Raw genomic sequence first — 16,829 nt, 5'->3', positions numbered from 1 at the left:
TATATATAATGTGAGATGGATAAATGGATTTATTTCTATTTGGGTCCTTTATTAAGACTTTAGTGTTACATATCAAGCAAGAAGGAAGAATGACATCGCATCAAAAAGACAATGACATCATTGTATGCGTACATCAATGATGTAATACATAGACAAATTGTATTTTTTTTGGCATGCCTAAGATCCTGAGTAGATTAATAACGTTTAATAATGGGTATATTCTGTATAGCAATCAGTACAGACCAGCCTTTATTTCTGTAACATTCAATAATGTATCATGTTTAGAAATGAAAATAAATGGCCTCATTAGAAGATAATTTGGGATGCTTTGAAATGGGAGATAAACCATAAGAGACTCTTAATCTCAGGAAACAAACTGAGGGTTGCTTGAGGGTGAGGGGAGAGATAGGGTGGCTGGGTTACGGACCATTGGGGAGGGTATGTGCTAAGGTGAGTGCTGTGAATTGTGTAAGACTGATGAATCACAGACCTGTACCCCTGGGGAAAATAATACATTATATGTTAATAATAAAAAAAAGTACATTTCTGGAACATTCTAACTCCCAATTCTCAACCCTAATCTAAAAGGCTACTGTTTCTCCCAGCTGGGAGCCAATACTAGATCATTGATTTTACTGGTATGTAATTTGTGTAGGTTAAAGTCACTGGAGAATTTAAAAAAAAAAAAAAGTTTTACAAATGTAAGCTTATACCTTATAGATAGTTGATATAAATTGTTTATTTTGTTATTTTTCTCCTTGACAGAACCTCTATATAATAAATGAGAAATGCAAATTTTGTTCAACTTTTTTTTTTCCACACTACTTAATTAAACTATCTAATAAACCCCTCTTAGAGAACCACTGACCTAGCCTGACTTGGGGTGCCTGAATTTGAAAGCCACCTTTCCAGAACGCTATTTAATGTGAAACAGAAGGTGGCCTTAAGCAGCTTTCACTGTAATTAAAAAAGCTGTTTTAACTTGAAATTTAACCCACTTTAGGAATATTAGTAATGTCTGCATTCCCAGCTGGTAACACAGAAAGCATCTTCGAAAACACCTTAGCCACATTTCTTTAAATGAAGTGAATTAAACCAGAACATAAATTGCATTGTAATTACTTCAGCCATTCTCTTCTCTAACACATCTTCCCCATGGCAAGTTTCTTTCTTATGTGAAAATGGAACAAAACTGTTGTTATGGAAACAGAATTTGGAGAGGCTAGAACTTGGCATAATATGCCAGATATTGGTTTGGTCCTGAATGGGCTCTATATTTTATGCAAATTTCAGAATATTCATTTCTGTATTCTTCCTGGGAGGGATTAAGACAGACTAAAATATTGACAGCAACTGTGTCGATTACCTCCCTTAATATGTCCTGATTAATAATAAATGTTTTAAATACAGTTACAGAAGGGAATTGGGAGGAAAATGCAGAGTGTCATCATTTGTGTTGTTTGCTTTTTTTTTTCTTTTAGCTCCTACGGAAGCGGCACATTGGAAATGATATTGTCACAATTGTTTTCCAAGAGCCGGGAGCACAGCCATTCAGCCCAAAAAACATCCGCTCCCACTTCCAGCATGTGTTCGTCATCGTGCGGGTCCACAACCCCTGCACTGACGGGGTCTGTTACAGGTACTGGCACCACGGCTGTGGCTGCATGGGTGTTGGATGGCAGTTGCGCCGAGGGCCCCCTCCAGCTCCACTTTCTCAAGTGGCAGTGGGAAGTCCATTAATACTTATTTTTGTCTTTAAACTGTGCGTGTAGATGGCTGAAGTCACACGAAGACGTCACCTGACAGTGTTGACGTTGCCCAGACACGTTGGCTAGATACCTGCTGTTTCCATTTGCATCTGCTCCTTAGGTGGTGTCCTTCATCCATACCATCTGGTCACCAACTAATTACTCATCCTGCTAATTATACTTTGCTTTTGGTGTGGCAAGAGCAGAGAATGATGATCATAATAAGTAGAAAAGTTTTGTTTTTTAATTATTACTATTTAAAAAGCTCAAACCATTGCTCAGGACCGATTTGATTCATGCTAATGTTTCTGACTGCCATCTTGGAGGCATTTCTCAGCCTTAGTAAGCCTGTGATGGAATTGTTCCCATGCTCCTTGTTGACCTGGTCTCATGAGTATCAGAATTCAGGCATCTGTCTGCAAGAGGCCTTTGGGTGTTGACAAGGATAAGAACCTGAATTGCTGGGTTGATGTGGGCATAGTACCAAGAAGAGGTGGAAGGCTATTCTGGCATTAACAAGATGTTTCTAATATGAATCTGTCCTTTTAAAGTATGGATTTTTATCCTGTCTTTCCATCCCTAAAATTTGGAAGATTAGGCTTTGTTAATTTTGGATATTTGTTTTTGAATTAGTACAGCCACCTACCCAGAAACTGGCCCACACAGACTGATAACTGGTTTGTTGTGAGCTCCACACCTGTCTAATTCTAGGTGTCAGTGCTGGTTAATTGCAGGAGTCGAGCGAGCAAACTCTGGGCATGAAACAAATAAAGGTTCCTGCGGACTCCTGCAAGCCGCCACCTTTCCTGCACACGTCCCATGTACGTGTTGGCCTCTGGTGATAAGCCCAGCACTATGCTCAGCACTCGATGTGGGGTACCTCATTTAATTTTGAAAACCCATGCGTTAGGTACTGTTTTTTAAAAATCCCCATTTTCAGATGAGGGAGTTTAAGCAATGGGACTAGGTAGTTAGATTGTAATGCACTAAGTCTGATTCCACAGCGGGGCCCTTCACTGCTCTGCTGTGCTGCCTCGCTGCCATACCCTGTGAAGCGTGGGTCCTTGCTGCCCTGGCTGCTGACACACAGGCTTTTCCAGAACTCTAGGCGAAGGGGTGGAAACTCCAACAAAAGAGGCCTAGATCTGCAGCCTTTTCCTGGGGAAATGGTCTCTGAAGGCTGCGTGTTTTAGGTTTGCAGAACATTTGACTCTTAACTGGGAGGGATATCTCTTCCCATTTAGAAAATACCCCCAAGCAACTGAAACACTCCCCGCGCTGATTCGTGCTGGGGATTTCATACAGCTTTGGTAGAAAGCGAATCCCTTTTTGATTGGTCACTACCACGTTTGGAAGTGGAAGGCTGTGCAGTTTGTTTTAGAGAGAGATTCTTCTTTAAAAGCTATTGTCTAAAGTTCTGTTGCATAGAAATGTAATGCAAGCCATATGTTAATTTATATTTTTTAATGGCCATATTTTTAAGGTAACAAGAAATGAGGTAAAATTAATTTTAGCAATATGTTTTGACCCAGGAATATATTTTATTTACCTGCTATATCCAAATGTTATTATTTCAACAGGTGATTTTGAAGTTTTAAAAATTACTGGCCTATTTTACTTATTTTTGGACTAAGACTCTGGAATCTGGAGTCTGTTTTAGACTTACAGCTCATCTCAATAAGGATGCTTGATTTTCATTGGAAGTAATCTGTGTTGAGATTTCATAAAATTTGTAACTGGAAAAGTAGATTCGTATACCCAGATTTTCCAGACATCCTTTTTCAAAGCTTTCGAATAACTGAGTTGAATGTCACTTTTAAAAATATAATGTAACTTCCTACTCCTTGGTCACAGTAGCCACATTTCAAGTGCTCAGTAGCCTACACGTGGCCAGTGCAAGTCTAAACAGACAGATTGGGAAGAAAGTGTCTCCCAGCCCTATTCACACTTTGCTAGATGACAAAGTGAGGTCTGTCTTACTCTTTTATACCCCACCTACAACCTCACCTTGAAAATCATGCTTTTTTACTGCCTCTCTTATTTTTAATCTGTTGCCTGGAGAGCCCGTCTTCTTAACCCCACCATGCCATGTGATGCTGGACCCTTTGTGGGAGGACACTAGTCAACCTGGGTCATGCCACGTGAGCTAGCCTGGGATTTCCTAGTTGTCAAGCTTGTTTGGGGACCCAGCACACTGCTTTGTAAACTGGGAATGTGGGTCCTCTGTAAATCCAAGAAAATATACCAGTTTGGAACATCACTAAAAGAAATCACAAGAAGCTAAAGTAGTGATCTTTTCCTGTTGTAAACTTTACACATATTAGTTGTTCTCAGTCCCTCTCAGACGGGGGTTGGCATGTTTCTTGGGGTGTGTGGTGACATCAGGAGATGTTTAAAGTCTCAGAAGAGGGCAATTTTTTGTAGTTAATGCTTGGGAGAAAGCGTGTGAAGGGATTCATGTTCTCATGAAAATAACTGGTCATGAGGTGCCTGGGTGGCTCGGTTGGTAAAGCAGCTGACTCTTGATTTCAGCTCAGGGCATGATCTCAGAATCCTGGCATCGAGCCCTGTGTTGGGCTCAACACTCAGCGGGGAGTATGCTTGGGATGTTCTCCCTCCCTCTCCCTCTGCCCCTCCCCTGGTTCAAGTGCATCCAAGTCCTTGCTCTCTCCTTCTCTAAAATAAGTAAATCTTTAGGGGGGAAAAGAAAAAACAAACCAGAAAGAAAAGAAATGTATTATGAAGCAGAATAGAAAATGTGTATAAATTTTAAGATAAAACATGGGTCTTCCAAAGAATTTCTGTACGTATGAGTTTGTCTCATACCCCATCCACTCCCCAGACTACTAGGGAAATGAATTTATGGGCCTCTTTTATTAGAGGTACATTGGTAGAAAAGTTTAGTACTGCATTGGTCATACTAAATTAGATTTAAATCTAATTTAACTCTGTCCCTGAGTGATAGAGTGATTCAGATGTTTTTTATCATTGAAAATCTCTTGTTCCGAACTTTCTGCCCTATGAACATTCACATTTATTTATTGATATCTACTTGGTGCCTGCAATGAGGAAAGTGCAAAAGTTGTTTTCTCAAAAGAGCTTCTTGCTATAATCAGGTAGGAAAGTGTGGGGTCAGTACAGGCTGAAATTTTAAGGAACATTTAGCTGAGAAAATGGGGTTTGGCATGTGTTTTAAAGCACAAATGGATGAAATTCAGTGGGGAAAAGAGAAACAGTTCTAGGAGTGGCCAGCATTGCATACAGAAGCATAGACACAGGAGGGGGTGTAGAAGGTACAGTAAGAAGGCTGCTCTAATAGTTGGGGTTACTGGACGGTGGAGGCCCTTGGAATGCTAGGCTGTCTAGAGGCACAGTATAAATGGAGTTCTAGGGAAATTCACCCAGTGTCACCATGCAAGGTAATTTGTATACAAAAAGGCAAATTTGGAGCTCATTGCTGTTGTTCATTGATTTTTTTGCCTGTTCTTTACAGTCCTTATCGTATATGTGCTAGACATTATTCTAGGCCCTGGGATGCAGCAGGTAAGCCAAGAGAGAAAAATCCCTGTGGTGGATATGGAGAAGAGGTCCTGAAATATTGCATGTTATCTCCCCAGGGACTGAAAAGTTTATAATAGGAAAAACTGACTATTTCAAACTCATTTCAGAGGCCAGTTAACTTTGAACAGTAGACATAGCCAAGAACTCAGAAATGAGTCGCTAAGTCTGTACTATGCCTGTACCTGTTAAGAGAGTCCTCTGGCCTCTTTATTTGGTTTGGTATCGTCGTGCTGAGCTTAATTGTCTGGTCCTCCTTGACAGAGCAGGTTAGAAGCAATGAATCAAAAAGATGAGGAACTGTTCAGTGGCAAGAATGCACTGAAAACATCAATAAGTGATTACTAGTAAGAGAGATGCAGGAAAATTAATTCAGATCAGTGATACAAAGCCAATAAGCATAGCAGTCTGGGGTCATTTGGTTTGAGAACAAAGGACCAAGTATACTTCATTCACCCCTTGGGGCCTCACTTTGTAAAAACTCAGTGTAAAATGATTTTCAACATATTTTTAGCAACCAGTGAATTAGGAGATCCAGGCATTGATCTTCAGAGGTTGCAGATAGCACAAAAAGAGACAAACATGTGTCTCATAAAAGAAGGGCACAACCCCACTTATGAATTAGTCTTGTTCCCTACGCCCCCAACATTGAACCTGAATCTGATCAAACTTCTGGAGAAGCCAATATACAGGAAATACAAAAGACAGAAGAACATGCCCATATTCAGCAAAATTCAGGCACCGTGCAACTCTCTGTGATAAAGTAGCCCAATTTCCTCAACACATAAATGTAAGAAATAAAACAGAACATAAGAAGTAGAGAGGAATGAACAGATAAAAAAATTTAATATAAAATTAATTAAAACGTGGGTCTAACTTGGATTCATTTTAGATAAAAAGATTTAAAAAATTTTTTAATTAAATTTTCTTTTCAGTGTTCCAAAATTCATTGTTTATGCACCACACCCAGTGCTCCATGCAACACGTGCCCTCCATAAAATTTTAAAACATCTCTGGGTGCCTGGTGGCTCAGTGGATTAAAGCCTCTGCCTTCGGCTCAGGTCATGAACCCAGGATCCTGGGATCGAGCCCCACATCGGGCTCTCTGCTTGGCGGGGAGCCTGCTTCTCCCTCTCTCTCTGCCTGCCTCTCTGCCTACATGTGATCTCTGTCTGTCAAATAAATAAATCTTAAAAAAAAAAGTTAAAACATCTTCATTGTTTAAGATGTTAAAACATCTTAAAACTGAAAATTGGAAGATTGACTCACTGTGAAGTTAAAGAATTATTACAATTTTAAAACTAGTATGGTAATAAGTGGTTATAATAATAACCTGAATCTTCAAAACAGGTGTTAAATTGTGGTCAGTAACCATGTTTAGAGAGGTAGAAATGTATGTTTCTTCTCTGAGAAAGATTTCCATATTCAGAGGTTAAAATACAATAAGTGTTGAAAGGAGGTAGTATGATATAGTCCAAAAACCACTTGGAATCAGACCAGACCGTTAAACCTCTCAGATCCTAAATTTCCCTTTCTATGCAGTGGAAGGTTGCTTGACATCTACTTAAAATCCCATAAGTAAAGTATCTAGTTGTAGGCAGGCAGGTAGTACATGCATACTATGTATGCATAGTAAATGTGCACGCCCTTCTTTTCTGGAATAAAAGTAAATAAATATGCAGGCTTCAGCTCGGAGGAACAATTCAAAGTGGGTCAAGTGGTAGACATTTCTTTCAGAAAGTGTTCAAAGCCTAGTCGGCATCCCTGTCGTCCAGTGTTGCCAACTTTTTTAAGACAAAAATCGGAATATGTCACTCTTGGTGCTTCAGACCATTTGGGAAAAGCTCAGCCTCCCTAGCGTACAGCCTCCTGCATGAGGTCCTTCGGGCCCAGCCTTTCCACTCTCAGCCTCCACTGGAGCTTCTGCCGATTGTCCTCCACACCCCTACTCCCAGAGCCGCATGGAGCTCCTTAAAGCTCCCAGAACATACTGTGCCCTGGCCCTCTTCTCTGCACATGCTGCTCTCCAGGCACAAAGGCCTCTTCTTACACACCCCACCCCTCCTTTAGCTGATGAATTCTTGCTTTTCTTTTCTTGGGGAGGGCTCCCCTGACCTCCCAGGACTAAGTAAATTGCCCTTCCTAAGTGTTTCCAGTAGAACCCCACACCTCCCACAAGAGCACCCAAACCTCTGGATGCAGCCCCGTGAGACCTGGAGCTTCTGGAGGCCTAAGCGTGTGACAGCAGTGCCTGCCTTACAGCAGGTGCTCCATGTACATCAGTGAATGAGTACTAGTAGAGGTCAAGAGCCCCCCAGGGAGAGAGCGATGGGCACACATTTGTTTTGCTGCTGATCCTTCTTGTCCTTGCCCCGGATCTGCTTTCTCAGAAAGCTCCCCAAGCTGACAATCTGATCCAGCCCCCAAGATGGGGAAGCCTCCCTCTACCGTTCTGATGCTGAGTCCCCTTCCTTCTAAATTTGGGGTTGGAATTATTTATTACCGTTTCTGTGGTGCTTCAGAAATTCAAGCATCATCGTCTTCTCACTTTTTTTTCCATTGGGACATCTGTTCGGATATCTCTGGAACGTTCCCATGTATCAACTTGAAACTGGCTTTGGGTGTCAAAATCTGCTACTTTATCCAAGGTCACTGATGCCATCAAATGCTATAAAGCCCAGCCTAATGGTGGTCTCTTCAGCTCTGTGACTCTTGTGGATGGTGCCTTGTGTAAGCATCTCAAGAGTGGGGCATTCAAAAATGTTCCTTCAGAAGGAACAGTGTGGTCTTGTCATAGAGCACACTACTGGCCATCCAGAAGCTCAGATTCTAATCCTGGATCTCTGTAACAGGCTCTGGGCACATCATTTTACTTCTCAGAGTCTGTTTCATGGAGAAGTGAAAAATTCGTACCAGCCATTCACATGGAGGTTCAGGGCTGTGCCGCATGTCAGTAAAGCAGGATACTTTCCTAGTCCTTGAGTTGTACTCCCAAGACTTGGGGGACAGAAGATGTTTTTGTGTTAAAACGAGCACAAATATTCCTCAGTAGAATGCAAAATCAAGATGACTTAAGAAGAAACTCAAGATTTTATTGGCAGAATTTGAGGAACACTGAATTCTCCATGTTCTCTTCTGGTGCTAACTTTCCATAATTGCGTCAGCCTCTGAGCGTCCGTCTGCTGGATAACTCTCCTGGTAGAACATCCAGTCCTCAACCCTGCCGAGTACATCCGGAGTGGCTAGGATTATAAAGAATGTATAATTTCTCAGGAGATACAGTATTGCATATGAGGCTAACAGAAGTGTGTCTAAGCAGAAGCCCTTTGGAATCTGCTTTTAGAAATAGCAAGAACCATTTATAATTACTACATCTTTAAGGATCTATATATAGCAAACTGAAGTTCTAGAAAGCCTTCTTATAAGGCAAAAATATTCTCTCTTCTGAGGTTAAAGCAGGCATTATTAGCAGGAGTTCAGAGTGTGTGGCATCTAAATCAATGTGCTTTTAACCTTGTAGAAAACCTTGAAGTTAGATTAACCCAGAACAAGACCTTTTGTTTGAAAAAAGCATCCCTGGGCTGCCTCCTCCTCCTCTTCTGCAAGGGTTCTGTTTCTAATGAGGCGAAACTGATTTTAGCATCTGTATCGTTTACCTCCCTACCATGATGAATCATTGATAATTATATGTTGAGGCTTCACTTTTTTTCCCTCATAGTTCATTCTAGAGGCTTCTAATTATTGTTGGGTTTTCAATATATGTTTGTCTAAAGTTCTAACAGTTAATAAATAGATCTGTAGAAAGCCAGTGAGTTTAAGGGGCAAGTGGATAGATGATGCTCATCTTGGCACCCCTGGTAAGCATTTTCCTCTTGTATTTAAAAGAAAACCACAGCTGCTTCTTGAGAAAGAATAACAATTTGAAGTGAAATTAACAAGAAAAGGAATTGCCAATTTAAAAATGAGTGTTTCTGGATCCTTATAGGATTCCTCTTTAGAAAAGCTAGCATATCTGGATTTTAGCATCTTTTGCTTGACTTTTTAGGGAAAAAAAAAAAGATCAAATTAAAATTATACAGCTGTCAGCATTCAAGCCAGACAGCTCACAACAGACAAGAAAAATTGCCTTTCTAATACTGGTGTAATTAGGCTGTAATACATATGGAGGTTTCTGTGAATTCTTATCTCCAGTTAGAAAATGGAATGTTGCTCGCCACCTTTTCTTCATCATGAAGCCAACTAGATAATCTTTTTTTTTTTTTAAATAAAGTTTTGAAAACCAACAAATAGGCCATTCCATGGCATCTTCAGACAAAATAGGTAACTTATGACCTGGGTTTCCTGGTTTTTATTTATTTATCCTATTTTCATGACAAATAATCCTTTTTTTGAAAAGCAAAGCTAAATATCTTAAGCCCTTCTTAAGGCAGAGCAAAAATAGTAATGAAATCAAGGTCTTCAATTTATTTTGAAAGATATACATTCTCTGATTGACTTTTCCCTTCTGGAAATTCAGAAAAATATTTTGTATTGCTTCTCTAATACTTAGTACAATTGCATAATGGATTCACTTTTAAATAATTAGGTAATTTGAAAAGAGGGATATTGAGTCTGTTAGAATCATCATTTCCAGCCCTCTCGAAGTTCACTGAGGTCCTAGAATGAGGTCTTAGAACATGACAGAAAACACACAACCTTTCTGTTTCTATTTAACTTTTGTTGTTACTATTTTAGGAAAAACTTTATTTTTTTTTCTTTTTTGAGATGAAAAATAATAGGCTATTACAGATGCTCGTATGGTCCTTATCTTAGTCCCAGTTTTAACAGTATTATGCAGAAAAAGTGACTAGGTCAGGCTTTCTCAAATTAATCTTGCTTGGAGGAATAGGAAAAGGGAAATACTTCCTCACAAACAAATTGTCAGAATCAAATACCAAATGTAGAGAACGTGGATCAAAGAATAGCTCAGTTTAATACTATGATTTTAAGGCACGATTGCTATTACTATAAAAACCATAATCATTTTAATACTGCAATTTCAATTTTCATTTTAAAATTACGCTTTTTGGTCTGGTTGCATAGGCCAACAAATAATATTTTAAATTTTTAAAAAAAATTTTTTTTTAAATTTAATCCATAGCTTTTATGACATGCATCTTGGGATATTTTCATTATAGGCTGTCTGCACATAGGCATCGTATCCAAAATGGAGACCACATTTGTGTTCTTAAAAAATCTCTGCTTATTCTAAAAGGTTATGCTGATTATAGTAACCCATGCTTTGAAATAATCAGTAGGTATTTAAAGGTAAAATATTACAGTACACTTTTTTCCCTCATGGAGTTACGGTTGGTTTACTATCCATTAATGTAAGGATGCTTTTTGGGGTTTCTTGGACCTAAAAAAAAAAAAAAAAAAAATTGTGTTTTATAAATATAAATTTTTATTATTTCTTGTGGGACAGGTCTTTTTCTTTGAGAATGTGTATTTTATTCTCATGCTGTGAGACTGAGAACTCCTGACGCTCCACTCTTTCACCTTTGCTCTGTCTCGTAGTGTGGCTGTCACCAGGTCCAGAGACGTGCCTTCCTTTGGACCTCCCATCCCCAAAGGTGTCACTTTCCCTAAGTCAAATGTGTTCAGGGACTTCCTTTTGGCCAAAGTGATTAACGCAGAAAATGCTGCTCATAAATCAGAGAAGTTTCGGGCCATGGCCACTCGGACCCGCCAGGAGTACCTGAAAGATCTGGCAGAGAAGAACGTCACCAACACCCCTATTGACCCATCTGGCAAGTTCCCATTCATCTCTCTGGCCTCCAAGAAGAAGGAGAAGTCTAAACCGTATCCAGGAGCTGAGCTCAGTAGCATGGGGGCCATCGTGTGGGCCGTCCGGGCCAAGGACTACAACAAGGCCATGGAAATGGACTGCCTGTTAGGGGTCTCCAACGAGTTCATCGTTCTTATTGAGCAGGAAACCAAGAGTGTGGTTTTCAACTGTTCCTGCAGAGATGTGATAGGGTGGACCTCAACTGACACCAGCCTCAAAATCTTCTACGAGCGAGGAGAATGCGTTTCAGTGGAGAGTTTAATTAATAACGAGGACATTAAAGAGATCGTCAAAAGGTTGCAGGTGAGTATTTTCCTTCCACTTACCCACATTCCATTTCACTTTCCTGAAGCTTTCAGTACAGACCAGAAGCAAGTTCCTGAAGCTGGTGCAATTTTATCAGCTCCTCCGAAAACTCCCTCGATGATGTGAAGCAACCCAGAGTTTCCATCACTCGTTTTCCATCCTTTTCCGAAAGGAAAAGTAGAGCAAGTGGGAGAAGACACGCCGGCTGTGCGTGTGTGCTGGAAACCATTTGCACGTGACCTGATCCCACTACCCTGATGGCTGATGGGGTGGCCCAGCCGGTCTGCCTTGGCTGTCGAGGGACACTGTTCAGTTGAGCATCTGCTGCCCTGAATTTTCTAAGGGCGAAGTGAGTAGCAGAATACGGTCTCTGTTGGCTGCCAGCTCCCTGTGGGTTCTCTGTTAGAGGTTTCCTTGTAAGCTCAGCAAAGCCATTGAGTCTTTGGACACAACAAGTGTGTTCTTTTTGGCCCGATGAATGGAGGTTAGCGAAGGGGAAGTAACCGGTCGCTCATCAGCTGGCATTAGGTATTCGGCAATGACCCCGCAGGCGGTGTTTCTCCAGCTCCCTGCCCAGCACTCAACACCCCGTGGCGTTAAACTCTGCTACCTTTTGTTTCCTTGTTCAGTTTGTATCCAAAGGTTGCGAATCGGTGGAGATGACTCTGCGGAGGAACGGGCTGGGGCAGCTTGGCTTCCACGTCAACTACGAGGGCATCGTGGCAGACGTGGAGCCCTACGGCTATGCCTGGCAGGCGGGGCTGAGGCAGGGCAGCCGGTTGGTGGAGATCTGCAAGGTGGCTGTGGCCACCCTGAGCCATGAGCAGATGATCGATCTCCTGAGAACATCTGTCACAGTGAAGGTCGTCATCATCCCCCCGCACGATGACTGCACCCCACGGAGGTAGGTCTGAATCGGCAGCTGGGAACCGGGCCATCCAAGGCCAGGTTTGTGTGCCCTATAGAACGTCTCCTGCTGGGCGGGGAGAAGGGTGCTGTGCGGTGTCCCAGGTCACACACAGTGCTCAGAGTTCCATCCATGGAAAGCCTGACTCAGGACCTAGCTCCCTTTTGGTCTGTGGCAAGAGCAGCTGGAAAGAGTGACTGGGTTGGACCCTTCCCCAGATTTACATCTGTGGATTTATAAACTTGCCAGTACAGATAGAGAAGTCTGGTAACACGGTCTTAAGGATCTTGCGCCGATAGCTATCTTAGTATGAGTGCTTAATATTAGAAGACACTGAGCAGCACAGACTGTCAGGCTTCATGACACTCCTATTCATCTTCCTATCTGAAATTCAGAGTGCCGTTCTGACCCCTGCTCTCTCATCCTGGAGCCCTGGACATGACTTAGCAAGCATTCTCTTAACTGCATCTGTGTGTGTGTCGGGAATTGGCTTCAAATGAGCTGGCTGGTCCTGCTCGTGCTGCTTGGCAGTTGGGTCCCCAGCCCTTTTGCAGAGGGAAGCCCGGGAGCTCCCTGTCCCTCCCAGCTCCTGCCAAGCCAGCAACATGCTTGGAAACTTAATTTCTTGGTCTCTGGGGAGATTTCTTGGTGGAACAAATTTAATCAACTTTTTCTTTTCTCCTTTGGGCATGTCCATGCTATTTTTACTGATTTTTTCCAATCTGTTAATTCACTTTCAGCCCATTATTTCCTAAGAGTTTCTCTTAAGCTTTGGCAATTAATTCTTAGGCCTTCTAAAGCCAAAACATCCTTCACCTGTTTGTTTTTTCCTCAAAATGTGACCTGTCCTACACCTGAGCTCTTGCAGATTCATGAACGGTGGATGGCAGAATGTGCAAACCATTATAATGGGTTATTTGTGTCCTTTAAAAAGTCAGCAACAAGGACAGTTTACATGCATGTCAGTCCTTCGGACCAGTGCTGCGGAACAGACTGTGCTCAAGGTAGTGTTTCTGAGCACTGCTTACAGCCTAGACAGCCCAGAGACTAGGCGGGCCGTGTCACAATATGGTGAACTCCGTGTCTGATGGCTTCAAGACATGTTCCCTTTTGGATGACTGGATTTTTCTGGAAATCAAAATATGTATCTAGAGCTTTTTATTATTTCAGCTATTGGGGGGGGGGTGGTGTATATCCTGAAATTGTCTTACACATGACCCTGCCTCAGTTAGCCAGGTGTTTCCCGGTTTCCTCAAGCACATCATCATTAACGTTAAACATTTTGCTGAACCAGGATTCAGGAATGACTCTGGTGACGGATCAGAGAGGTGGTTAGGTCCTTATAGCACTCTCTGGCTGTTCTGTTCTCCTTCTCTTTTCCTTCTGTCTTCTGTCCCTTGGTCTTCCCTTCACATTGTTTACTTGGTTGTTTCTAAGTGGGCAGCTATAAACTGGAGAAGAGAACCAAGCTTTGTAACTTGTCAACCTTAATTACACACAGTATAGAATTAAAGACGCTGGTCTATGGACTAATGGTCTAAGAATGAGTCTGTGGATGGTGTGGTGCCATCTTGTCTGCTCAGAGGCCTTTCCCCTGGCTTCATAGGCTCCCCAGTTTGTATGGGAAGAGGGGAGGGGAATAGGCACACGTGAGTATGAATATGTGATGAATGGACGGGCAGCATGACTGATGTTGAACTGTGCGTGGTTACTACTGGAAAGGTGGTTTAGAAGGCCTGACTCTGGATAGATAGGCCTGTGGCAGGAGGTGGTTTATCTACAGCGATATACTAAGCCAGATATGTCTTCTGTGGAGTGCTGGTAAAAACAACTAACGTTTGCTGAGGATTTAATTTGCCAGGTTAGAAAAAAACACTTTAACGTGGATTAGCGCTTTTAATCCTTGTAACAACCTTATGAGGTAATAGTATTAATAGGATTCCTATTTAAAGGAGACCAAGACTCAGGTTAGTCACTTTCCAAGCTCATCTGGCAAATGTAGGTATCACTTCAGAATCCAACCTCTTAACTACTACTTAGTGGGCTTGGGGCACAAATCCTTTTTTTTTTTTTTTTTTTTTTTTAATATACCAGCATAAGCAGGGATCTGCTGCTACGTTGGCTTTCTGCTGAAGAACAGAACCTCGATTTGTAGCCTTTGCTGATGCCCGTGTGCCAGTACTGCTTCTGGGGTCGATTTCCAGCTCCCGGCGTGACAGTGCCGGACTCAGTTGGGATAGATGCTCCCAGCCTGCTCTTGCAAGCCAGGACAGACTGGCCCCTGCACGCCTCCGAATGAGCGAGCCGTGTTCATCTTCATTTTCCAGCACTGCTGCTGAGACACCCGTTGGTGCTCTCTGGGCCAGTGGAGCCTGGCAGTGACGCAACAGAAAGGCGTTAGGAACCTGCCCCCATTAGGGCGGGGACTGAGAGGCTGGGATGCAGGCTGGGTGCCCGGCACAGCCCCACGCCTGGGAGGCACACTCTGCCTTTCCCACGACAGTTTCCATCTGAAAAGCTCCAGTCACACTTTCTGGGCAGGTGTGAAGTGGTGCTTGGTTGACTTTTGGGGGACTGGAAACTCTCCTCTCTCCTTTCCTCCTTTAGAAACAATTTCAAAGGAACATTGGAAGCATGAACACCTTGCTGTAATTTTCAACGAAATAAGATAATGCTCTTCTGTCATTTTTCTCTCCTCCACACTTCACACTCCCACTGCTGTTTTCCTAGCAGCTGATTACTCTGTTCTTTGACGAGTCACTCTCTTTGTCAGCTGTTCCTGCAGCTCCAGCATAAGGGAATGGGCCTCCTCCAGGCCCCCTGTCCCACAGTCCCTCAGCGGCCTGCTTCCCGGGGGGCCAGGGTCCTGAGAGGTCACAGGCACCCAGCGTGCTGACTGGACATACATGCGGACACCCATGTGTGTTCACATGGGAGAGTCCTTGGTTTTGGAAAGGCAGGTTTTTTGTTTTAATGAAAAGAACAGTTTAACAGCAACGTGGGGCTTCAATCATAAAAGTGAACTAGGACTCTTTTCCCTGTTTTTAGGACATAAGCAGATCCTCTTATGTACTGCTTTCATGCTAAAGTTTTTAAGAGACAAAAGGACAAGGGAAGTAAAATTCCTGAGCCCCTGCTACATATGGGGCATTAAAAATAAATAAAGTCAAGTCATCCATTTCCATTAAAACGAGAAGGAGGAGGTGTGGAGAGATTCCGTCACTGCGCAGTGGGCGAGCAGGACGAGCGAGAATGCGCACCCGCTGGAGGCCCTCCTGCAGCCTCCGTCAGGAAGTTTCCCAGGGAGCGAGATGTCCAGCATCAGGAGGGGCCCCTCACCCCCTGCCCAACCCTGACTCTAGAGTGCTGGAGTGTGTGACCCGCATGTATTTGTTGGTGTCTGCGACCTCTGAATCCTCATGAACCGAGCTTTTGGCAAGATGAAAAACACCCCACTAGCAATTTCACCGACATGAAATCATGAGGTTCTGAGTGGTGGTACGCAGAGATGGTGGACCTTTCTTCTGTTGAGGGCCACGAGCCTACAGCCTCTGAAGAAAGCAATCAGGGACCATTCAGAGGAAGAGCTAAAAACGAACAGTTACATAAAAGGACCAAATTACTTTGTAAGTAGAACAGATCACAGAGTTTTGTCTTCATTTTAAAACACAAGTATTCAAAATGCAAAAGCGTGCTGCTTTGGAACCAGAAGGGCTGTGAGAGTTCATTGGTTCAGATCTCTCATCCTTTCAGGCAGAGAGCTTTGGTGCAAAGAAGTTAGGTGTTTTTTCCAAACCCAAATCACATGGCCTGTTAGGGCCCCAGCCGTCCTCAGACATCTGAGTTGGCTGCTTCCGGAGTCCAGTGTTGAGATGATCTGTTGGGTGTGCTGTAGAGTGGTTCCTCTTACCTGCATTCCTATTGTTGAGAGGAAAAAGGAGAAAGCGATGAATCATCAGAACCTAAAGGAGGAAGACTAAGAAGGCTGAGAAAAGAGACTGGGGACAAGGAGCGGCTTTTCAACCAGCAGGCTTCAGTGTGTAGCCATGTGTCTCTTGGGCCTGAAATCCTGAAATCGTAATTCTAGTGCCCATCGCTCCTCAGAGACTCAGTCTCCTCAGAGACTGTTGAGTTTTCCATTTTGTCATCGACTGTGCCAAGTGAAGCGAGTAGTCCCTGGAAAGGAAGAAGGCTGGGGACTTGGCGTGGATGTAGCCTTTAGTTAGTGATGAAGGCCAGTGTCCATGTAGATTAATTGTGCGAGTTCAGATCCTGGCTGGGCCATCTCGGGCAGATTCATCTCTCCAGGCCTCCGTTTCCTCATCTAAGAAAGTGGGGATAACGATAGCACCTACTTCAGAGCCGTGGTGGCGCCACGAGATCAGCCCCTGGCCTGTCAGGGTTCACTGCTATTCAACACTGCGTTTTCTTGAATGACATAATAAAAATCCTTCTATGAATTTTCCTGTGTCACTAGAAACCA

The 16,829-nt window shown here is 42.9% G+C and overlaps 1 protein-coding gene across 1 annotated transcript in view; it reads left to right on the top strand.

The window, feature by feature from the left end:
• LOC111148589 (signal induced proliferation associated 1 like 1) overlaps window positions 1–16,829 on the top strand; it is a 369,183-nt gene that overhangs the window by 284,996 nt on the left and 67,358 nt on the right. The window contains exons 10-12 of the mRNA XM_022505280.1: window positions 1,482–1,639; window positions 10,863–11,436; window positions 12,069–12,343. Of these exons, the coding sequence (XP_022360988.1) occupies window positions 1,482–1,639; window positions 10,863–11,436; window positions 12,069–12,343 (1,007 nt within the window). The remainder of the gene's footprint in view (window positions 1–1,481; window positions 1,640–10,862; window positions 11,437–12,068; window positions 12,344–16,829) is intronic.

The sequence above is a fragment of the Enhydra lutris genome, unplaced genomic scaffold (assembly GCF_002288905.1).
Source record: "Enhydra lutris kenyoni isolate GAN:26980312 unplaced genomic scaffold, ASM228890v2 scaffoldscaffold20, whole genome shotgun sequence".
NCBI lineage: Eukaryota > Metazoa > Chordata > Mammalia > Carnivora > Mustelidae > Enhydra > Enhydra lutris.
Note: the sequence above shows the minus strand (reverse complement) of the source record. Positions and strands in the feature narration are given on the sequence as shown.